General features: G+C 45.3%; 1 protein-coding gene across 2 annotated transcripts in view; it reads left to right on the forward strand.

Annotated features, from left to right (window-relative positions):
- Positions 1 to 25748, forward strand: part of LOC132380946 (uncharacterized) — a 63903-nt gene that overhangs the window by 14233 nt on the left and 23922 nt on the right. Inside the window, exons 2-3 of one of the 2 annotated variants that reach the window (XM_059949932.1) lie at positions 57 to 119; positions 4707 to 4891. In XM_059949932.1, the coding sequence (XP_059805915.1) occupies positions 57 to 119; positions 4707 to 4891 (248 nt within the window). The remainder of the gene's footprint in view (positions 1 to 56; positions 120 to 4706; positions 4892 to 25748) is intronic. The other variant, XM_059949933.1, reaches the window with a different exon arrangement.

A 25748-nucleotide genomic window follows, 5' to 3' on the forward strand; every position in this document is an offset into this window, starting at 1 on the left:
TAACAAACCATTCTACCAGTTTACCAACTTAATGTGATGTTTTTCTTCAACCTCAGTCCAATGGAGCTGCCACTGTTCTGAGGAAACCACGGAAGCCAGTAAGATTACATACATTCCAGGTGAGTCCAGGAGTGGCTGTCGTCCAGTAGCTCTAATAGTGTTGTGTAGTTAACTAAATGTTGTACTCTTTATGCACTTTATGCCATCTTGGACATCTAGAGAATAGTTTTTATCATCTATTAAGATGTATCAGTTGGTAGGTTAATTGGCCATTGGAAATTGTCCTGTGATTAGACTGACTGGGGATCGCTGGGTGGCTCGGCTTGAAGAGCAAAAAGGGCCAATGCCACTTTGTATCTCAATAAAAAAGAACATTTCTAAAAAACTATCATTTTATGTGCTGCATTTGGTACACAGTATGTACTGTGTTCTGCGCCTTAGTCCCAGAGGAACGATGTTTCATTTAGCTTTATATTCGTGTATGGTTGAATGACAATAAATTGAACTTGAAACAACATCACAGACTCATCGCATGAGATGGGTTCAGTGAATAGAATAGTTTGCAGTCAGAATCCGATGGACAAATCTATTTCTATTGCAGTCGGAGGCAGCTTGAATGTCACAAATTTATAAATTAAGCTGAACAATACCCAAGTTGAAACCTGTAATTAATAACAGCAATATATCGAGAATTCAGCCACAGGCGTGGAGAGAACAAAATGCTTTAATCTTCTGGCCCGCTGGATCGTTATCAATCTTACATCTGATTTGTACATGAGGAATCTTTATCAGCAACAGAAAATAACTTTTGTTTGAAGGTGAGTTGTTAGATGAAACACAGAGGTGCTTAGACCTGCTCCTTTAATCCTTCAATAATTGTTAACAGGAAATGCAGAGGGAATCTGCTGAGGGTTTCTGACATAAACACTCAATTCCTACTGGCTAAGGTAGGTGAGTTGCCTTTCAGAAAGTTGTTGGCACACCCGCCCACACAGAGAGAATGCTCCAACTAACTACCTTGTAAACAATACCAGCTTCCAGGGCCTGCACGTCTGAGAGACCTGGTATTGCCTCCAAGAGTTACTCCAGAGATACTAAAACAATAACAGACTGTGAAACAGAGCTCAGATCAATTCCCTCTTAAAGACTACTGCTGGTTTTGTCAGTGTTTTTGAATCCATCTTGGAAGCTAGAACATTATTTTTTTTGAGCTTTAGTGGTAGCTTGACCTGTGCTCGTATCTCAGTAGGCAGACAACTCTTTGTTCTCTCTCTCTCTCTCTCCCTCTCTCTCTCTCCCCTTCTCTCTCTCCCCCTTCTCTCTCTCTCTCTCTCTCTCTCTCTCTCTCTCTCTCTCTCTCTCTCTCTCTCTCTCTCTCTCACACACACACGCTCTACAGCCCCACACATCACAACCTCTCCCAGAGCTGCCCACCACATACACACAGATGTACAACCAAGACTTTACAAAAAGTTGAAAACCTGATGAAGTTCCAGAACAGAAGTCCCTGCGGGACGGTTTTGGAACGCTATGCCAGCCAAGTGTCCAGTAGACTACTAGACCTGAGCTCGCCAATCCAACAATTTGCCACATAAACACACAAACAGGCAGACACACACACCACAGTTTCCACCACTCCTACACTCAACACACACACACACACACACACACACACACACACACACACACACACACACAACCACCACCACCACCATCTCTGAATCACCATTCCCAAATCTCTGCTCACCGACAGACCAAATTCCATCATTCCCAAATCTCTGCTCACCGTGAGTCAAATTCCATCAGTTCCTGAATCTCTGCTCACCAACAGACCAAATTCCATCAGTTCTCGAACATCTGCTCACCAACAGACCAAATTCCATCAGTTCCTGAATCTCTGCTCACCAACGGACCAAGTTCCATCAGTTCCTGAATCTCTGCTCACCAATGGACCAAGTTCCATCAGTTCCCGAATCTCTGCTCACCAACAGACCAAATTCTGTCAGTTCTCGAACATCTGCTCACCGACAGACCAAATTCCATCAGTTCCTGAATCTCTGCTCACCAACGGACCAAGTTCCATCAGTTCCTGAATCTCTGCTCACCAACAGACCAAATTCCATCAGTTCTCGAACATCTGCTCACCGACAGACCAAATTCCATCAGTTCCTGAATCTCTGCTCACCAACGGACCAAATTCCATCAGTTCCTGAATCTCTGCTCACCAACAGACCAAATTCCATCAGTTCCTGAATCTCTGCTCACCAACAGACCAAATTCCATCAGTTCCTGAATCTCTGCTCACCAACGGACCAAATTCCATCAGTTAGTAGTTTAAACATCACAGATGAACCTTGTCACAAACCTTAAAACAGACGTCATTTGTGTCATATCAAACCAGCGAGGACTGTGCTGGAGGTGTTCTGCAAGTGTGGCCACGTTTCTGGTGGCAAGACCTCGTGCCCACAACTTTCTGCCTCTTCGTTATTTATTTGTTTACTGAGATTGATAGCATAATAGGCTTTTCCCGCCCTTCGAGCTACACCACCCAGAAATCCACCAAATTATTGCTAGCAGAATCATAGGGCAATTTTACAATAACCAATAAGCCTACCCTCCAGTACGTCTTTGGACTGTGGCAGTACACCAGAACACCCTGAGGAAACCCACATGGTCACGGGGAGAATGTACAAACCCCTTACAGACAGTGGCAGGAGCTGAACCCGGGTTGCTGGTGCCGTGAAGTGTGCTAACCACCACACTACCATGCCAACCCCAAATGTCTTTGGGGTGTGGGAGGAAAATGTAGGACCCAGAGGAAACCCACATGGTCATGGTGAGAACATACAAAAAATTTCAAAGTAAATTGTTTTCAAAGTACATATATATCACCATGTAAAACCCTGAGATTCATTGTTTTGTGGACATATTCAGCAAATCCATTGACAAACAGTATCATTGAAGGACCTCACCAACTTGGGCATTCAACCATTGTGCAAAAAGTAACAAACTGCAAATACAAAAAGAAAAACTAATGATAAGTATGCAATAAATATCAAGAACATGTGTTGAAGAATCCTTGAGAGTGAGTCCATAGATTTTGAGAACATTTCAGTGATGGGGCAGTATTGAAACCCAATCTTGCATCTGGTTGCTGTTTAGCACTGTGCTAACTGCTTCATTACCATGCTGACCACAAATAAACTGAAGGCATAACATCAAAACCCCATGTTAAAAGTTCTCTGACATTTGCACAGGTTGTGAAAGATGGTACTGCCTATACGTAATGCCCATCCAGGTACACTGAAAGGGGTGATTTGAGGCTTTAGAAGGCGCTGGTGAAATGGCAGATCAGACTTGATGAGCCAAATTGCCTATTCTTTTTTAATTTATTCATTTTATGGGAAGAGAGCATCGCCAGCTAAGCCAGCATTCATTGTCCATCCCTAATTGCCCTTGAGAAGGTGGTGATGAGCTGCGCTCTTGAACTGCTGCAGTCCCTGAGATACAGGTGCACCCACTGTGCTGTTAGGGAGGGAATTCCATGATTTTGACCCAGTGACAATGAAGGAATGTCAGGATGGTGAGTGACTTGCAGGGAGATTTCCAAGTGATGGTGTTCCTAGGTATCTGCTATTCTTGTCCTTCTAAATGGTAGTGGTTGTGGGTCAGGAAGGTGCTGCCTTAGGAACTTTGGTGTGTTGCTACAGTGCATCTTGTAGATAGTACCCACTGCTGCAACCGTTCGATGGTGGGGGGAATTGGATGTTTGTGGAAGGGGTCCCAATCAAGTGGGCTGCCTTGTACTGAATGGTGTCAAGTTTCTTGAGTGTTGAGGGAACTGCATTCATCCAGGCGAGTGACGAGTATTCCATTACACTCCTGACCTGAGCCTTGTAGATGGTGGACAATCTTTGGGGAGTCAGGAGATGAGTTACACACCACAGGATTCCTAACCTTTGACCTGCACTGGTAGCCACTGTGTTTATATGGCTAGACCAGTTCAGTTTCCTGTCAATGGTAACCCCCAGGATGTTGACAGTAGGGGATTCAGTGACGGTGATGCCACTGAATGTCAAGGGGACGATGGTTATAGCCTCTCTTGTTGGAGATGGTCATTGCCTGGCACTTGTGTGGCTTGAATATTACTTGCCACTTGTCAGCCCAAGTCTGGATATTGTCCAGTCCTGCTGCATTTGGGTCTGAGCTGCTTCACTATCTGAGGAATCACAAATGGTGCAGAACATTGTGCAGTCATCTGTGAACATCCCCACTTCTGACCTTATGATGGGAGGAAGGTCACTGATGAAGCAGCTGAAGGTGGTTGGTCCCAAGACACTTCCCTGAGGAACACCTGCAGTGATGTCCCGAGGATGAGATGATTGACCTCCAACCACCACAACCATCTTCCTTTGTGTCAGCTGTGATTCCAACCAGCAGAGGGTGTTCCCCTAATTCCCATCAACTCCACTTCAGCTAGTGCACTTTGTTGCCATACTCGATCAAATGCTGCCCTGATAGCGAGGGCTATCACTCTCACCTCACCTCTGGTATGTAGCTCTTTGGTCCATGTTTGGACCAAGGAGGTGATGAGGTCAGGAGCTGAGTGGCCTTGACGGAACCCAAACTGGGCTCCTATATTTCTGTTCCTATATCTTATAGTTGTTTAGTCTTACGATCTGCACAACTCCTGTCTTGCTCCTTAGGTGTGAATTCAACGACTGACAACTCAACACAAGAAATCAATGCCACCACAATCATTGGGACAAGTTCTGACAAGACCATCTCCAGTGGGAGTGTCCCTGACCCCATAGATGTTACTATGGGACACCAGACAGAGAGTTACGCAGATGATTTACCCAGACAAGATGGAGAAAAAGACAAAATGCAGGTAACATTATTCACCCCGAACAAGAGAACACAGAGGTGTTGTTCAACATTCTATATTCCTCATGACAGGTATACGTAAATAGGGTACATACAAGCAAGCTTTCTCAGTAAGGTTGGGTGAGACTAGGTCATAGGCTAAGCGTGGAAGGTGAAGCACTTAAGTGGAACATGTGGGAGAACCCAGAGGTCGGTGCGACTGTGACCAATGGAAGTGGTGGATGTAGGTTTGATTTCAACACTTAAGAGAAGTTTGGATAGGTACATGATTGGGAGGGGTATGGAGGGCTATGGTGCATGTACAGGTTGACGGGACTAGACAAAATAACAGTTTGGCATGGACTAGATGGGCTGAAGGGCCTGTTTCAGTGCTGTAGCACTCTATGACCCCAAAACACTCCATACCATACAACAAGTCACAATTCCTATAGAGTTGTGGCCAGAAATGCACGCGGTGCCCCAGCGGAACCTTTTGTAAAGTTGGAGCATAACCTCCCTCCTTCGGTAGTCCCCGTCGTTAATGATGAAGGACAACACACTGTGTGCCTTTATAAACACATTATCTCCTTGCTTGTTTTTGTGCTGTGGTACTCTATGACCCTAACCCAAGGAACCTCCTCTGAAATTTAGTGAGATCTTGACTAACCTCTTTTCTACTACGACCTGCCACCATTGTCCCAAATCTGGTTTAGCAGGACAGCTTCAGTCTCCAGCAGAAACCTGACAATGGGCCCTACATCAGTCACTGGTTGAGGCAGAGATTTCCCAACCTCTGTCATCCTCTATGTCATTCTGAACTTCACTCCAGAATGCTGCTCAGCTTCTGAACTCTTTCAAAGTTTGTGGACCTATAGAAACTGAGTCTGTAACACTTCTACCTCAGTGCGTAAAAGGCCAATCCCATTAATGTTGTATCCTAGCTGTCTATGTATATGCAAGACAGGGCAGTACGATGTGGAGTGCAAGCTGTTGCCCATAAAACAAGCTCTCCCTCTCAGCAGATGAATCCAAGGAAAGGACAAGACTCCAACCCAGTTTGGTGCCAGCAGAGTCACAAGAGTTGCCTGTCAGCACTGAACTCAACATAGGACTGTAAAGGGACTCCAGCAGCAGATTTTTCCTCGGGATTTACTCCTGAACCCTTCCCCATGAGTGAGTGTAGCTGCAAGGCAGAAGAGGTATGGGATCAGAGTTTTCCTTCTCCTAGATGAGCTGACAAGCCTCATCTACTCAGAGTGATTGTTTTTAAGGAGCCAGTTACCTGCCTTTGCCCCTCGTCTTGTCAATAGAAATATTTCTGCCAGGCTTAGTAGCCAAGCCACATGTGAAGGCCAGGAGCTGGACATGATTGTAAGAGTTTATTTGAAATGCTTGCTATTGGGAGCATTTAATAAGTAGTGGGAGCTCGTCCCCACTACACCCACACCCCCAGCTATGAGAACCTAAAGAAACTCACTAATACCTGACACGCTTGGCTCGTTTCAAAAGAACGTTTCTGTGTGGGAGAGAGGCACACGAGTCAGGCTCACAACGGCACTTGTGGAACATCCTCGCAGCTCAAGCTCGGTCAGATGTTGCTCAGCTGTGTAATCTGAGGATCTACTTGTCTGTGAACAGTTAAAGTGTCACATCACCACAGAAGGGGATAGCTGCGAACTGTTCCCTCTCAGATGGTGGGTGCACAGCCTCACAATAACTGAAATGCTCCCACACATAGAAACATAGAAAACCTACAGCACAATACAGGCCCTTCAGCGCACAAAGCTGTGCCGAATATGTCCTTAACTTAGAAATTATCGAGGGTTACCCATAGCCCTCAATTTTTCTGAGCTCTATATACCTGTCCAGGAGTCTCTTAAAAGACCGTCGTTTCTGCCTCCACTACTAGAGCCCATTCCACGCTCTCACCACCCTCTGCATAAAAATCTTACCCCTGACATCTCCTCTGTACCTACTTCCAAGCACTTTAAATGTGCCCCCTCGTGCTAGCCATTTCAGTCCTAGGAAAAAGCCTCTGATTGTCCACACAATCAATGCCTCTCATCTTCTTATACACCTCTATCAGGTCACCTCTCATCCTCCGTCGCTCCAAGGAGGAAAGGCCGTTCACTCAACCTATTCACATAAGGCATGCTCCCCAATCCAGGCAACATCCTTGTAAATCTCCTCTGCACCCTTTCCACGGCTCCCACATCCTTCCTATAGGGAGGCAACCAGAAATGAGCACAGTACTCCAAGTGTGGTCTGACCTGGGTCCTATGTAGTGGCAACATTATCTCTCGGCTCCTAAACTCAATCCCACAATTGATGAAGGCCAATACACCGTATGCCTTCTTAACCACAGAGTCAACCTGCGCAGCTGCTTTGAGTGTCCAATGGACTTAGACCCCAAGGTCCCTCTGATCCTCCACACTGACAAGAGTCTTACTATTAATACTATATTCTGTCATCATATTTGACCTACCAAAATGAACCACTTCACACTTATCTGGGTTGAACTCCATCTGCCACTTCTCAGCCCAGTTTTGCATCATATTGATGTCCCACTGTAACCTCTGACAGCCCTCCACACCAACCACAACACACTTAGCTGTCATTGCCGCACAGCTGGAATTTTCTTTGATACAATGTTAATATAATTTAAAAATAGGCCAATATTTTGAAATCTTCATTAATATGCTTGTGAAATACCTGTAATTCATTATGTGTTAATAATATAATCTATAATTTTTCTAAATGTTCATAGTATAGACATGACAAAAAATGTTTAAACATTTAAAGTGCTGCACAGTTTCAGACTGTGTAAACAATTCCTGTTCAAGCCAATGGTTGGTCCACATGTGCAAAAAAAAATTAGAAGGAACGTTGAAGGGGAGGATTAGGGGCAAGCCTACATACCTTCTGAACAAAACTAGTTCTTCATGTTTCTCTGCAGATAAAATATCCTTCTTTCTCAATGAGTTCTAGATTAATTGCTGTTTCATAAACATGTTTTAATATATTTGCGTTAAAAACAGGAAATGTGCTTCCTTACTCCCACAGACTGACAATGGATCAATGGAACATTATCTCATATTGCCCTCTTTCAAGATGTAAACTTATAGCATCCTCTCTCAAACGGCCAAAAGGCTATTTCCTGCTGTTAATAATGTGTCCATAAAGCCCATTTTGTAACATCCTTATGTGATTCCTTAGACCCCAGTTTATCCAAAATATCTGTAAATATTTCTACTTTTTGTCAGATGACAGGACAGGTCCCAAAGCCTGTTGCCAAAATAATGTCGGCAGCCACAACTCCGTCAGGCAAGCACCGAGGTGCTGCCTGAGTATCGGAGGCCCCGGATCAATGCTGACCCCGGACACTGGTGGTGTGGAATTCACACCTTCCGCCTGTGATGATGACTGTTTCCCTCGGGTTCATCTGTTTTGTTGCATCTCGATTGGCCGCACAGATTGTCCTTAGCGTGTGGCCGAGTGGCAGGGTGAGGGGGAGCTGAAAACATCTGGGGAGAGTGGACTGCAATCCTTATGTTGTATAAGCCATTGCTGAGGTCACACTGGGAGTACTGTGTAGCGTTCTGGTCACTCTGTTATAAGTGGCAGGACGGAGATGCATCTCTACCAAAGGAGGTGTGCAATAAAGGAGCAGAGTTGACCCATTTGGCCCAACGAGTCATAGCTGATCCATTTCCCTCTCAGCTCCAATCTCCTGCCTTCTCCATTTATCCCTTCATGCCTTGACTAATGAAAAATCTTCAACCTTTGCCTTAAATATACCCAAAGTCTTGGCCTCCACAGCCACCTGTGGCAGCAAATTCCACAGATTCTCCACTCTCTGGCTAAAGAAATTCCTCCTCATTTCTGTTCTAAATGGAAGCCCATTTATTCTGAGACTGTATCCTCTGGTCCGAGACTCCCCCACCAAAGGAAGCATTCTCCCCACATCCATTCTATGGAGACATCTCAACATTCAAGAGGCTTCAATCAGAACACCCCCCCCCCCCAATTTTTTCTGACTTCCAATGAGTACAGGCCCAGCCGTCAAACTCTCCTTCCATCTGCTAGAGTCTTGGTCATCTTTGGACAAGGTGTAGCACCTGCTTAGCTTCCCGATCAGGGTCACTTGAAGCCATGGGAGCAGGTGGTGGATGGTCGTATGAGCAGCTGGTGCAGATCACAATTCCTTGTTATGCGACCACTGACACCATGCAAACAATCTCTGAAGAGTATTGACAGTGGTTCCAGTCACCTATCTTGTAAAGACACTGCCCAGAAGAAGGCACTTCTGTAGAAAAACTTGCCAAGAACAATCATGGTCAAGGAAAATCCATGATCGCCTAGGTCATACGACTTAATGACTGAGCATTCTAGGATACATGTAGTTAAACTGGTACAAGTCAGAAAATGTTTACAAGTATGTTTCCAGGACTAGAGGGCCTGAGTTACAGGGAGAGCCAAGTCCGAGAATGAGAAAAATGTTTGAAGTTAAGAGAGACAATGATAAGGTGGATGCTATTAGCCCCTTCCCAGTGTAGAGAAGTCCATAACTGGTGGGCATGAATTTAGGTTGAGAGGAGAAAGACATAAAAGGGACCTCGGGAGCAACTTTTTCACAGAGAGACTGGTGAGTGTATGGAATCAGCTGCCACAGGAAGTGGTTGAGCAGGTACAGTTGTATTTGGGAAGCACTTGGATGGGTCAAGGATGGGTGGGGCTTGGAGAGATGATAGGCCGAATGCAGAAAATTGGGACTAGCTGGGTGGGCTTCATGGTCAGCATAGAGTGGATGGGCCAAAAGGCCTATATCCGTACTGTATTGCTGTATGACTGTGAGTGAAGGGCCTGTTCTGTTACTGTATAATACATTGACAATGAGAGTGGAACCCAACAGAAGTCAAAACAGAGGATGGAGGAAGTGAGCAGCTGCTTGTTTGGACACTGGGCGGTCACTCAGCTGCACGGGGGCATGAGGGCCCCGGGGTAGCCGCTCAGCCATCGTGGGAGCTCACTGGGTTCAGCCACTCTGTACCTCCTGCCCAACGGTAGCTGCGGCAAGTTGGCACGGTCCGGGTGGCGGTTATCTTTGATGATAGTTGTTGCCTTCTTGAAGCAGCACCTCCTGTAGATACTAGCGATGGATAATTAGGGAATTGTTGGGATTTACTGATATTTCTGCTTGCTTCATTGAAAATCCATGCATACTTGGCAGCCTTGAGCTTCTGATGAAATCTGGAACCATTTAGATCATTCTGGGGGATCCTTCCAAAGGTCCTGTGACAGAATTGGTTTGGTGAATGGAAAAGTACAGGAAATCTGGGAGATCTAAAGGAGGAAAATTTGAGCCTTTCATAAATGAAAGAAAAAATACAGCGTACAATGGAATTCCCAGATAAAAGCAGTGGTGTTCTTTGTTGACTACAGCTTCGCATTTAAAACTATCATCTCCTCAAAACTAATCAAAAGCTTCAAGGACTTAATACGTCCTTGGGCAATTGGATCCTGATTTCCTCACTTGCAGATCCCAGTCATTTGGATTGGCAACAACATCTCTTCCACAATCTCCATCAGCAAAGGTGCACCTTAAGGCTGTGTGCTTAGCTACCTGCTTTACCCATATAACTGTGTGGTTAAGTAGAGCCCCAATGTCATTTTCAGGTCTGCTGATATAGGGTGAATCAATGGTGGTGATAAATCAGCACATAGGAGGGAAATTGAAAATCTGGCTGAGTGATGCCACAACAACAGCCTCTTACTCAATGTCAGCAAGACCAAGAAGCTAATTATTGACACCAGGAAGAGAAAAACAGAGGTCCATGAGCCAGTCTTCATCGGTGAATCAGAATTGGAGAGGATCAGCAACTTTGAATTCCTTGGTGTTATAGAACATAGAACATAGAATAGTACAGCACATTGTAGGCCCTCCGGCCCACAATGTTGTGTCGACCCTCAAACCCTGCCTCCTGTATAACCCCCCACTTTAAATTCCTCCATATACCTGTCTAGTAGTCTCTTAAATTTCACTAGTGTATCTGCCTCCACCACTGACTCAGGCAGTGCATTCCATGCACCAACCACTCTCTGAGTGAAAAACCTTGCTCTAATATCCCCCTTGAACTTCCTTCCCCTTACCTTAAAACCATGTCCTCTTGTACTGAGCAGTGGTGCCCTGGGGAAGAGGCGCTGGCTGTGCATTCTGTCTATTCTTCTTAATATCTCGTACACCTCTATCATGTTTCCTCTCATCCTCCTCCTCTCCAAAGAGTAAAGCCCTAGCTCCCTTAATCTCTAATCATAATGCATACTCTCTAAACCAGGCAGCATCCTGGTAAATCTCCTCTGTACCCTTTCCAATGCTTCCACATTATAATGAGGCAACCAGAACTGGACACAATACTCCAAGTGTGGCCTGACTAGAGTTTTATAGAGCTGCATCATTACATCGCATCTCTTAAACTCTATCCCTCGACTTATGACAGCTAACATCCCATAAACTTTCTTAACTACCCTATCTACCTGTGAGGCAACTTTCAGGGATCTGTGGACATGTACCCCCAGATCCCTCTGCTCCTCCACACTACCAAGTATCGTGCCATTTACTCTGTACTTGCCTTGGAGTTTGTCCTTCCAAAGTGTACCACCTCACACTTCTCTGAGTTGAACTCCATCTGCCACTTCTTAGCCCACTTCTGCATCCTAGCAATGTCTCTCTGCAATCTTCAACAATCCTCTACACTATCTACAACACCACCAACCTTTGTGTCATCTGCAAACTTGCCAACCCACCCTTCTACCCTCACATCCAGGTCGTTAATAAAAATCACAAAAAGTAGAGGTCCCAGAACAGATCATTGTGGGACACCACTAGTCACAACCCTCCAATCTGAATGTACTCCCTCCACCACAACCCTCTGCCTTCTGCAGGCAAGCCAATTCTGAATCCACCTGGCCAAACTTCCCTGGACCCATGCCTTCTGACTTTTTGAATAAGCCTACCATGTGGAACCTTGTCAAATGCCTTTCTAAAATCCAAGTAGATCACATCCACAGCACTACCCTCATCTATATGCATGGTTACCTCCTCAAAGAACTCTATCAGGCTCGTTAGGCACGATCTGCCCTTCACAAAGCCATGCTGACTGTCTCTGATCAGACCATGATTCTCTAAATGTCCATAGATCCTATCTTTAAGAATCTTTTCCAACAGCTTTCCCACTGCAGACGTAAGGCTCACTGGTCTATAATTACCTGGACTATCCCTACTACCCTTTTTGAACAAGGGGACAACATTTGCCTCCCTCCAATCCTCCGGTACCATTCCCGTGGACAACAAGGACATAAAGATCCTAGCCAGAGGCTCAGCAATCTCATCCCTTGCCTCGTGGAGCAGCCTGGGGAATATTCTGTCAGGCCCTGGGGACTTATCCATCCTAATGTATTTTAACAACTCCAACACCTCCTCTCCCTCAATATCAACATGCTCCACAACATCAACCTCACTCATATTGTCCTCACCATCATCAAGTTCCCTCTCAGTGGTGAATACCGAAGAGAAGTATTCATTGAGGACCTCACTCACTTCCTCAGCCTCCAGGCACATCTTCCCACTTTTATCTCTAATCGGTCCTACCTTCACTCCTGTCATCCTTTTGTTCTTCACATAATTGAAGAATGCCTTGGGGTTTTCCTTTACCCTACTCACCAAGGACTTCTCATGCCCCCTTCTTGCTCTTCTCAGCTCCTCCTAAAGCTCCTTTCTTGCTACCCTATATTCCTCAATAGCCCCATCTGATCCTTGCTTCCTAAACCTCATGTATGCTGCCTTCTTCCACCTGACTAGATTTTCCACTTCACTTGTCACCAATGGTTCCTTCACCCGACCATTCTTTATCTTCCTCACTGGGACAAATTTATCCCTAACATCCTGCAAAAGATCCTTAAACATCGACCACATGTCCATAGTACACTTCCCTGCGAAAACATCATCCCAATTCACACCCACAAGTTCTAGCCTTATAGCCTCATAATTTGCCCTTCCCCAATTAAAAATTTTCCTGTCCTCTCTGATTCTATCCTTTTCCATGATAATGCTAAAAGTCAGGGAGCGGTGATCACTGTCCCCCCGATGCTCACCCACTGAGAGATCTGTGACCTGACCCGGTTGGTTACCTAATACTAGATCTAGTATGGCATTCCCCCTAGTCGGCCTGTCAACATACTGTGACAGGAATCCATCCTGGACACACTTAAATTCTGCCCCATCTAAACCCTTGGAACTAATCAAGTGCCAATCAATATTAGGGAAGTTAAAGTCACCCATGATAACAACCCTGTTATTTTTGCACCTTTCCAAAATCTGCCTCCCAATCTGCTCTTCAGTATCTCTGCTGCTACCAGGGGGCCTATAGAATACCCCCAGTAGAGTAACTGCTCCCTTCCTGTTCCTGACTTCCACCCATACTGATTCAAAAGAGGATGCTGCTACATTACCCACCCTTTTTGCAGCTGTAATAGTATCCCTGACCAGTAATGCCACCCCTTCTCCCCTTTCCCCCCCTCTCTATCCCTTTTAAAGCACTGAGATCCAGGAATATTGAGAATCCATTCCTGCCCCAGTGCCAGCCAAGTCCCCGTAATGGCCACCGCATCATAATTCCATGTATGTATCCAAGCTCTCAGTTCATCACCTTTGTTCCTGATGCTTCTTGCATTGAAGTATACACACTTTAGCCCTTCTACCTTACTACCTTTATACCCTTTATTCTGCTGCTCTTTCCTCAAAGCCTCTCTATCTGTTAGATCTGGCTTTACTCCATGCACTTCTTTCACTGCTCTATCGCTCTGGGTCCCATCCCCCTTGCAAATTAGTTTAAACCTTCCCGAAACATGCTAGCAAACCTACCAGCAAGGATATTGCTCCCCCTCGAGTTCAGGTGCAACCCATCCAATCTGTACAGGTCTCACCTTCCATATAACATATAACAATCACAGCACGGAAACAGGCCATCTCAGCCCTCCTAGTCCATGCTGAACTCTTAATCTCACCTAGTCCCACCTACCCGCACTCAGCCCATAACCCTCCACTCCTTTCCTGTCCATATACCTATCCAATTTTACCTTAAGTGACACAACTGAACTGGCCTCTACTACTTCTACAGGAAGCTCATTCCACACAGCTATCACTCTCTGAGTAAAGAAATACCTCCTCGTGTTTCCCTTAAACTTCTGCCCCCTAACTCTCAAATCATGTCCTCTCGTTTGAACCTCCCCTACGCTCAATGGAAACAGCCTACTCACGTCAACTCTGTCTATCCCTCTCAAAATTTTAAATACCTCGATCAAATCCCCCCTCAACCTTCTACGCTCCAATGAATAGAGACCTAACTTGTTCAACCTTTCTCTGTAACTTAAGTGCTGAAACCCAGGTAACATCCTAGTAAATCGTCTCTGCACTCTCTCTAATTTATTGATATCTTTCCTATAATTCGGTGACCAGAACTGCACATAATATTCCAAATTTGGCCTTACCAATGCCTTGTACAATTTTAACATTACATCCCAACTTCTGTACTCAATGCTTTGATTTATAAAGGCCAGCGTTCCAAAAGCCTTCTTCACCACCCTATCTACATGAGACTCCACCTTCAGAACTATGCACTGTTATTCCTAGATCTCTCTGTTCCTCTGCATTCCTCAATGCCCTACCATTTACCCTGTATGTTCTATTTGGATTATTCATGCCAAAATGTAGAACCTCACATTTCTCAGCATTAAACTCCATCTGCCAACGTTCAGCCCATTCTTCTAACCGGCATAAATCTCCCTGCAAGCTTTGAAAACCCACCTCATTATCCACAACACCTCCTACCTTAGTATCATCGGCATACTTACTAATCCAATTTACCACCCCATCATCCAGATCATTTATGTATATTACAAACAACATTGGGCCCAAAGCAGATCCCTGAGGCACCCCGCTAGTCACCAGCCTCCATCCCGATAAACAATTATCCACCACTACTCTCTGGCATCTCCCATCTAGCCACTGTTGAATCCATTTTATTACTCCAGCATTAATACCTAATGACTGAACCTTCTTAACTAACCTTCCATGTGGAACTTTGTCAAAGGCTTTGCTGAAGTCCATATTGACTGCATCCACTGCCTTACCCTCGTCAACATTTCTCGTAACTTCTTCAAAAAATTCAATAAGGTTTGTCAAACATGACCTTCCACGCACAAATCCATGCTGGCTACTCCTAATCAGATCCTGTCTATCCAGATAATTATTAATACTATCTCTAAGAATACTTTCCATTAATTTACCCACCACTGATGTCAAACTGACAGGTCTATAATTGCTAGGTTTACTTCTAGAACCCTTTTTAAACAATGGAACCACATGAGCAATACGCCAATCCTCCAGCACAATCCCCGTTTCTAATGACATATATTAAAGATCTCCGTCAGAGCTCCTGCTATTTCTACACAAACTTCCCTGAAGGTCCTGGGGAATATCCTGTCAGGACCCGGAGATTTATCCACTTTTAAATTTCTTAAAAGCGCCAGTACTTCCACCTCTTTAATTGTCATAGGTTCCATAACTTCCTTACTTGTTTCCCACAACTTACACAATTCAATATCCTTCTCCTTAGTGAATACCGAAGAGAAGAAATCGTTCAAAATCTCTCCCATCTCCCTCGGCTCCACACATAGCTGACCACTCTGATTCTCTAAGGGGCCAATTTTATCCCTCACATTCCTCTTGCTTTTAATATAACTGTAGAAACCTTTCGGATTTACTTTCACCTTATTTGCCAAACCAACCTCATATCTTCTTTTAGCTTTTCTAATCTCTTTCTTAAGATTCCTTTTACATTCTTTATATTCCTCGAGCAATTCCTTTACTCCATGCTGCCTATATCTATTGTAGACATCCCTCTTTTTCCGAACCAAATTTCTAATATCCCTTGAAAACCATGGTGCTTTCAAACCTTCAACCTTTCCTTTCAACCTAACAGGAACATAAAGATTCTGTACCCTCATAATTTCACCCTTAAATGACCTCCATTTCTCTATTACATCCTTCCCATAAAACAACTTGACCCAATCCACTCTCTCTAAATCCCTTCGCATCTCCTCAAAGTTAGCCTTTCTCCAATCAAAAATCTCAACTCTAGGTCCTGTCCTGTCCTTCTCCATAATTATATTGAAGCTAATGCTATTGTGATCACTGGACCCGAAGTGCTCCCCAACACATACATCTGTCAGCTGACCTATCGCATTCCCTAACAGGAGATCCAACACTGCCCCATCTCTAGTCGGTACTTCTATGTATTGTTGCAAAAAACTATCCTGAACACATTTCACAAACTCTAAACCATCCAGCCCTTTTACAGAATGAGCTTCCCAGTCTACGTGTGGAAAATTAAAATCTCCCCCAATCACCACCTTGTGTTTACTACAAATATCTGCTATCTCCTTACACATTTGCTCTTCCAACTCACGCTCCCCATTAGGTGGCCTATAATACACTCCTATCAGTGTTACTACACCCTTCCCATTCCTCAATTCCACCCAAATAGTCTCCCTAGAGGAGCTCTCTAATCTATCCTTCCAAAGCACCGCCATAAGATTTTCTCGGACAAGCAATGCAACACCTCCTCCTCTGGCCCCTCCTACTCTATCACACCTGAAGCAACTAAATCCAGGAATATTTAGTTGCCAATCACACCCTTCCTGCAACCACGTTTCACTAATAGCTACAACCACATAATTCCAGGTATCAATCCACGCTTTAAGCTCATCCACCTTTCTTACAAAGCTCCTAGCATTAAAATAGATACATTTAAGATACTCTCCACCCCCTCCTCTCTTTACATCCCTAACAATGCATTCAAATTTATTATCCTTTTCTTTCTTCTCCCCTACATCTTCAGGCTGAGCGCATCCCTTCTCCATCACCTGCCTTTCCTCCCTCACACACTGTCTATTTACTTGCTCTACTGGTGAACTAACCTCCTCTCCCATGGTTTCCTCAAATTGATTCCCGCCCCCCCCCCCCCCCATCTTACTAGTTTAAAGTCTGCCCTGTAGCCCTAGCAAACCTCCCCGCTAGGATATTGGTCCCCCCAGGATTCAAGTGTAACCCGTCCTTCTTGAACAGGTCACGCCTGCCCCAGAAGAGGTCCCAATGATCCAGAAACTTGAATCCCTGCCCCCTGCTCCAATCCCTCAGCCATGCATTCATCCTCCACCTAATTCTATTCCTACTCTCACTGTCGCGTGGCACAGGCAGTAATCCCGAGATTACTACCTTTGCGGTCCTTCTTCTTCACTGCCTTCCTAACTCCCTGTACTCTCGTTTCAGGACCTCTTCCCCTTTCCTACCTATGTCATTGGTACCTACATGTACCACGACCTCTGGCTCTTCACCCTCCCACTTCAGGATATCATGGACGCAATCAGAAACATCCCAAACTCAGGCACCAGGGAGGCAAATTACCATCCGGGACACCCGATCACTTCCACAGAACCGCCTGTCTGAACCCCTGACTATCGAGTCCCCTATTACTATGGTCCTCTTTCTTCTATCCCTACCCTTCTGAGCTATAGGGCCGTCCACTGTGCCGGAGACTCGGCCACTGTCAGTTCCTCCAGGTAGGCTGTCCCCCCCAACAGTACTCAAACATGAGTACTTATTGTCAAGGGGTACAGCCACTGGGGTACTCTCTAGTACCTGCCTCTTCCCCTTCCTGGCCGTGACCCAACTATCTGCCTCCATGGCCCCGGGGTGACCACCTGCCTCTCTATCACCTCCTCACTCTCCCTGACCAGGCGAAGGTCATCGAGCTGCAGCTCCAGTTCCCTAACTCGGTCCCTCAGGAGCTGCAGTTCGGTGCACCTGGCGCAGATGTGGATGTCCGGGAGGCTCGGAGACTCCAGGACCTCCCACATCCGACACCAAGAACAACAAGCTGCCCTCACACTCATACTTCCCGAATAACTGACAATAACAAGAACTAAAAGATAAGCCTTCTGTGCCCTCTTCCGCCTAAGCCCCCTGAGCCCAAGCCCTACACTCTGCTCCCAGCGCACTCCACTGCCCGCAAACGAAGCTGCCCGCTTCTTAAGGCTGTGTTCTTTTTATATCTTCCCTCCTTCCCAGGCCTCCTCACGCACCTGCGCAGTCCCGCCTCTCAGAACTCCGATCTGAGAAGCAATTGGACAATTTGAAAATGGCCACCACCGCACTTCCTCTCAAAGCCTCGCTGTCCTCTTCCAAAAGAGATCCCAGATCTCCCAGAAGAGATCCCAATGGTCCAAAAATCTAAAACCCTGCCCCCTGAACCTACTCCTCAGCCACGCATTCAACTGCCATCTCCACCAATTGTTACCATCACTATCACGTAGTGATGTAGTTATCATTTCCGAGGATCCCAGCTTGTAGGTGCAATTACCCGAAGAAAGCACGGCAGTGCTTCTACTTCTTTATGAGTTTGCAAAGATTCGACGTGACATCTAAAACCTTTACAAACTTCTATAGAAGTGTAGGGAGAGTATATCGACTGGCTACATCACAGCCTGGTATGGAAATACCAATGCCCTCGAATGGAAAGTCCTACAAAAAGTGATGGATATGTTCCAGTCCATCTACACTGAGCACATCTACATGAAGCATTGTCGCAGGAGAGCAGCAGCCATCAGCAGTTCCACCACCACCCAGGTCATGCTCTCTTCTCACTGCTGCCATCAGGTAGAAGGCACAGGAATCATAGGTCTCACACCTCCATGCTCAAGAACAGTTATTACACTTTAGCCATCAGATTCTTGAACCAGAGGGGATAATACCACTCAACTTCACTTGCCCAATCATTGAAATGTCCCCACAACCTTTGAACTCATTTTCAAGGGCTCTTCATCTCACATTGTTGATATTTATTGCTCATTTATTTATTGTTACGGTTATTACTATTTCTTTCTTTTTGCATTTGCATGATTTGGTGTCGTTTGGTCGAACACCTGGCTGCTGTGGTCTTCCATTGATTACATTATGGTTGTTATTCTATTATGGATTTATTACGTCTGTGAGGAAACTAACTTCAAGGATGTATATGGTGACATATACGGTGGCATCTGTTAGTCTCGCAAGACCATGGATCTGTGCTTGGAATGGTTTCCAGGGCGCAGGCCTGGGCGAGGTTGTATGGAAGACTGGCAGTTGCCCAAGCAGCAAGTCTCCCCTCAGCACAACACCGATGTTGTCCAAGGGAAGGGCAAGGGCCGATACAACTTGGCACCAGTGTCGTCACAGGAGTTACCAGAGCGAGGTTGAAGGAAACGTCGGACTGCCTCAGGGACTCCAGCTCCGGATTTGTCCTCAGGGTTTACTCCCAAAGCCTTTCCCATGAGTGGGTACGGCCGCGAGGCAGCGGAGGTTTGAAATCAGAGTTTTACCTCTCTTAGATGGACTGCCTTCCCAAGCTGACGAGATCTATCTACCCGAGGGTGACATATATATGTACTTTGATAATGAATTTCCTTTGAACTTTGAAGTGCTGTAAACTCTCAGCAGGTCAGTCAGCAGTTGTGAATCAGTTAATGTTTCAAGACAGTGACTCTTCAGCACAATCATTCTAACAAAATGGAACTAAACAAAAATATTAACTTCTCTTTCCACTGCTGAGAATTTCTTCTTTTATTTCAGGTGCCATGAACATCGTATACATGCATTTAAATCCGTGGGCTTGTTATTGATGAGATTCTGAAATATTTAAAGATTTTATCTAACATTTGAGTGCAGTACAGAGATGCGCCAAGGGAGCGTAGTGATTAGCGCAACGCTATTACCTCTCGGAGTGTAAGAGTTTGGAGTTCAAGTCCACTGCCATCTGTAAGGGATTTGTGCGTTCTCCCCGTGACTGCATGGGTTTCCTCTGGGTGCTCTGGTTTCCTCCCACAGTCCAAAGACGTACCAGTTAGTAGGTTAATTGGTCATTGCAAATTGTTCTGGGTTAAATCGGTGGGGGGAGGGGCTGCTGGACAGCACGGCTCATTGAGCTGAAAGGGTCTACTGAAAGGAGGGGCTCATGAGAAATATAGGGTAGCCAGGAAGGAGCTTAAGCAAGGACTTAGGAGAGCTCAAAGGAGGCATGAGAAGGCCTTGGCATGTAGGATTAAGGAGAACCCTAAGGTGTTCTGTGTGTATGTGAAGAAGGATGACAAGAATGAAGGTGGGGCCGCTAAAGGATAAAGAAGACAACATGTGCCTGGAGGCAGAGGAGGTTGGGGAGGTCCTAAATGAATACTTTGCTTCAGTATTCACAAGTGAAAAGGACCTTGATCAGGGCGAGGTCAAAATAGAACAGGCCTGTGTGCTAGACTACATGGAGATTAAGGAAGAGGAAGTGTTGGATCTTCTTAAAAACATCAGGATTGATAAGTCCCCAAGGCCAGGCGTGATATACCCCAGGTTGCTGTGGGAAATGAGAGAAGAGATCGCTGGAGCAGTAGCTATGATTTTTGAAGCCTCTTTGGCTGCAGGGGAAGTGCCAGAGGACAGGGGAACGGCAAATGTAGTTCCCTTGTTTAAAAAAGGTAATAGGGAGAATCCTGGGAAATATAGACCAGTGAGTCTTACGTCAGTGGTCTGCAATCTATTGGAAAGGATTCTTAAAGATAGGATCTACAAGCAGTTGAAGAAGTACAATCTACTCAAGGATAGTCAATGTGGCTTTGTGAAAGGAAGGTCGTGCCTCATGAGCATAATTGAGTTTTTTGAAGAGGTAACAAAAGAAGTTGGTGAGGGTAGGGTGGTAGATGTGGTCTACATGGATTTTAGCAAAGCATTTGACAAAGTTCCCCATGAGAGACTCATCCAGAAAGTCATGAGGCATGGGATCAGTGGAACTTTGGCTGTTTGAATAAAATATTGGCTTACAGGAAGAAAGCAGAGGGTAGTTGTGGAAGGAAAGTATTCTGCCTGGAGGTTGGTGACTAGTGGTGTGCCACAAGGATCTGTCCTGCAACCCCTGCTCTTTGTGATTTTTATAAATGACCTGGATGTAGAGGTGGAAGGATGGGTGTTTGCAGATGACACGAAGATTGGAGGAGTTGTGAATGGAGCTGTAGGTTGTCAAAGGTTACAAGAGGATATAGACAGGCTGCAGAGTTGGGCTGAAAAGTGGCAGATGGAGTTCAATCTGGATAAGTGTGAGGTGATGCATTTTGGAAGGACAAACCAGAAGGCTGAGTACAGGGTTAAGAGTCGGTTACTTAAGAGCGTGGATGAACAGAGGGACCTTGGGGTTCAAATCCATACGTCCCTCAAGGTCACTGCACAGGTCGATAGGATAGTTAAAAAGGCCTATAGGATGCTAGGCTTCACTTTTAGGGGAATTGAGTTCAAGAGTATAGAGGTCTTCTTGCAACTCTACAAATCTCTGGTGAGACTGCACTTAAAGTATTATGTTCAGTTCTGGTCACATTATAGGAAGGATGTGGAAGCTATGGAGAGGGTGCAGAGGAGATTTACCAGGATGTTGCCTGGATTGGAAAACAAGTCTTACAAGGCAAGGTTAGCAGAGCTGGGACTTTTCTCTTCGGAGCATAGAACGATGAGAGGGGACTTGATAGAGGTCTACAAGATTATGAGAGGTATAGTTAGGGTGGATAGTCAGTACCTGTTTCCCAGGGCACCGATAGCAAACACCAGAGGGCATATGTACAAAGTTAAGGGAGGGAAGTTTAGGGGAGACATCAGGGGTAAGTTTTTTACACAGAGGGTTGTGGGTGCCTGGAATGACTTGCCAGGGATGGTGGTGGAGGTTAAAGCATTAGGGGTATTTAAGAACCTCTTGAACAGGCACACAGATGAAAGAAAAATAGAGGGCTACGGGGTAGTGTGGGTTTAGTACTTTTTTTTAAGGATATATGGGTTGGCACAACATTGAGGGCCGAAGGGCCTGTACTGTGCTGTAGTATTCTAGTGTCTAGTATCTAGTTGTGCAGCAGCAGTACAGTGCAATGTATAAAAAATTACTACAAGTAACTTGTACAAGAATATACAAAATATAAATAGCACAAAATGAGATCAAAATATTGTGGTAATGTTCATGGATCTCTGGACTGTTCAGAAATCTGATGGCAGAGGGTAAGAAGCTGTTTGCAAAACATTGAGTGTGCTTCCACGGGCTCCTGTACCTCCTCTCTGTAGTGAGGAGAGGGAATGTTCTGGATGGTGAGAGTCCATGACTTTATGTGGCCGAGCCTGTCCTGCTCGAACCTTTCCTCCTGGCAACTCGCATTGCCTCGGGAACCTGGTGAGGTGAGTGGGAACATCTCTGGGACAGATGCCTCCTGGAGGAAGCAATGAGACAGATCCAAACTTCATTCCACAAAGGGCCAACAGAGCTCAGCAGTTCATGCAGCATCTACGGAGAGGAACAAACCACCAACATTTTGGACTGAAACTATTCATCAGGACTCATTCCCTTTCCTAGCACTGCCTGTCCTGCTGAGCTCCTGCGGCATTTTGAGTGTTTTGCTCTATGTTAACAGCATCTGCAGATCCTCATGTTTATCTGACAGTTATTGGAGATAGTGCCAATTCCCTGGAGGCTTTCTGATTTTGGACCTGCCCTGCCAAGCTTCCTGACTGAATCCCGCCTGCGATTCCTGCTTTGTACTTAGTCTAACATTGTTTCTCCCTTCTACTTCCCTTGAGTGTATTTATGTTTTGAAATGATCCATAATGATCCATGCAAAACAAACTTTGTCAAAAGGTGTGACAATAATAAACCAATAACATTAGCAATACCAGCCAGGGGACCCAGCCTATTATCACCGCTTACTCCTCTGGATCCACCTATCACCTGCCACCCCGTCCCAAAACTTTTTAACCTGGCTATCTCCTCTCTTAGGGTGGTGAGGTGGAGATACGTCTCTACCAAAGGAGGGGTAAGGAGCTCCTTCCTTCCACTAGCCTGCAGGTCACCCTTGGGCAATGCAGCACCTGCTTTGTCCCCCAAACAGGGTCACGTGAAGCCATGGCAAACCACTGCTGTGGACAAATTTGCCAAGAGCAATTCATGATCGTGGAAAAACCATGACCACCTATGTCACATGACACAGCACATAATGAATGACTGACCTCCCCGTTATCATTTCAGTAACAGATGAAGGGTCTCGAGCTGAAACATCTATCCTTCTGCAGAAGGTGCCTGTTCCATGGAGCTCCTCCTGCATCTTGTGCAATGCTCCAGATTTCCAGCAAGCTGCCATCTCTCGCCTCTCCATCAGCAAAGTCAATTTTCTATCAGCCCTCAGATGTGAGTCGCAGCCTCTGAACCCAACAATAATTCCATCGTTGAGGTTTGGCAGCGACAAACTCATGGTGCCCCTGTCATAAATCACCCATTGTTCAGCAAAATAATCTCCCCAAGATAATTACTCCTGACCCAAGCATGAAGCCACTTGGCAAACTCATCAGATATTTGTCCATTCTTATATATCTGTCAGAGAACCAGTCAGGGCAACAAGTGTTTCTACTGTGCAAAACTATTTATGTGGGTTGGGATATTCCGGTCAAACCCTCTTTGTTTGTCTTCTCATGATTTTTCCTCAAAGAGTTCAATTGAGCTTCTGGATTAAATAGTGGTAAGCTATTATTCCTTGCAATTTTCCCATAGATATTTTAACATTTTGGTCTGAAAGTGAAAGATTTCTGATTTGCAGTTCCCCACAGTTCCAAGAACTATGTTCAACAATGGCTAAAAAGCTAACTTACCCTCGCCTCACCTTACCTTAGCTCACCTCACCAGGTCCGCCAGCAAGTCCCAAGACCTACCTCTTTTAAACATCCTTGCTTGTTTTGAGGTACTGTATATGCACTATGACATTGGGTAATCACTGAGGTACAGTGTAGGCTTTAAGATACTGTTCATGCTCTGTCCTACCGCGTAGGCACTGTGGTATCAGTTAAGCAGTAGTGTGGTGCAATCACTTGAATTGAGTATGATGGGTGCCATGGTAACCTAGCGATTAGTGCAATGCTATTACAGTTTCGGGGGTTCCAGAGTTCAGAGTTCAATTCCAGTGCCATTCTGTAAAACGTCTGTACATCCTCCCCGTGGAATGCGTGAGGTTTCCCCAAGTGCTCTGGTTTCCTCCCATAGTCCAAAGATGTACCACGTAGGTTAATTGATCATTGTACGTTGTCCCTTGATTAGGTTAGACTTAATCGGGGTTTGCACGGATTGGCTCGAAGGTCCACAAGGGCCTTGTTCACACTGTATGGCTAATAAAATGTTCTCCTGAGGGGTTGTCGTCAGTGAGTCTTCAGGTGGCCTCAGATTCTAGTGCAGTGTGGGCATGAGTCAATGGTTGGGCCTTTCGGTTGTTCAGACTCACTTTTTGCAGCTGGTGTATGCTCTCTGTGAAACGGTGGAGGTCGCTCTGGTGTAGTACAGCTCCCTCCTAAAAGATTTCCTCCAAGTGCAATGTCTTCCCAGTCTTTAGATGTATTGTTGAATTTCTTCAGGCTAATTTTAATGTCAGAATTGAGTAAGTGCAGATTTCCTTGGCGGGAACCAAGGGTTCTCTCCTCAGTGGTTAGAGCGCAAAACAAATTCAACAAATGTGTTCAACAAATTCTATCGCTGTTTGCCTGTGGAGTGCGATCTAATGAACACGGGGCAAGTGAGTGAACCTTAGTACGGTTTTCAAAATTGTAAGCCCCTCTGACCAGGTGACACATTTTGATAACCAAGATACACTGAGTGTGACGGAGCGCATGCGGTTAACGCACTCCTTACACACGTTCATCCTCTCACCTGGTCATTCTGCGATGCGGTGAGTGTACACATTTCAATGTCTTCCCCAGTATATTCTCACAATTAACCCACTCCTTTCTCTCCACATTGCTACATGCCTTCGGAGTCAGACACCAAAGTTTGGTGTAGTTTCATTCTTTATTTTTATTTAACCGTACACGTGTTGAGCGTTCTGCTGTTTCTGGCAGTTGTCTCCTGGCAGTCCCGTGCCATCTGCTGCTCCGAAACCCAGCTGATGCACTCAGGTTGGCTTTCGGCTCCCTTTCCTGTCAAACACAGCAGAATATTCTACTTCTTTAGTAATGGGGATATGTGTATGTTATAAAGGTCGATACATCTGTTTTTTTTGTAAAATGATTGTACCTAGATTGTGGAGTGCATCATATTCTGATTCATGTGTAGTCTTAAGTTGACTTTGTTGGTAGTTATGATGGTACATCCTAGGAGCAAATGTAAAGCAGCAGATTACGTTCAGTGAGAGAGACAGATGGGCGCTGCCAGGAATTCACACTGGACAAGAATAAGTATGAAGATATTGTTGCTTTTTTTTTGGTCGATACCTTTCTGTAATTATTGGCAGTTTTCTTTTCAATATTCTTGGTAATTTTTGACACATCTAATAAACATCCTTGCACTAAAGTGTTAAATGACTCCAGTAATTTTTCCTTTGGTCATAACCCATGTATCTAACTCTGAGGCAAGTGATCGGTCAAATGTTGTGGGATTAAAATGTGGGTGATGTGACAGTTAGTACAATGCCACAGCGCCAGCGGTAAGATCGAGGTGCAGTTGCGGTTGTTAAGGAGTTTGTACGTTCTCCCTGTGACTGTAGGGGTTTCCTCAGCTGCTCTGATTTCCTCCCACATTCCAAAGCCATGCAATTAGGGTTAGTGAGTTGTGCCCATGCTACATTGGCATTGGAATCATGGCATCCCTCGTGGACTGCCCAGCACAATCCAGGCTGATTTGATTTGATGCAAAACAATGTCTTTCACTGTACATTTTGATGTACACATGACAAATAAAACTAAT

The sequence above is a fragment of the Hypanus sabinus genome, chromosome 25, assembly GCF_030144855.1.
Source record: "Hypanus sabinus isolate sHypSab1 chromosome 25, sHypSab1.hap1, whole genome shotgun sequence".
NCBI classification, from domain to species: domain Eukaryota; kingdom Metazoa; phylum Chordata; class Chondrichthyes; order Myliobatiformes; family Dasyatidae; genus Hypanus; species Hypanus sabinus.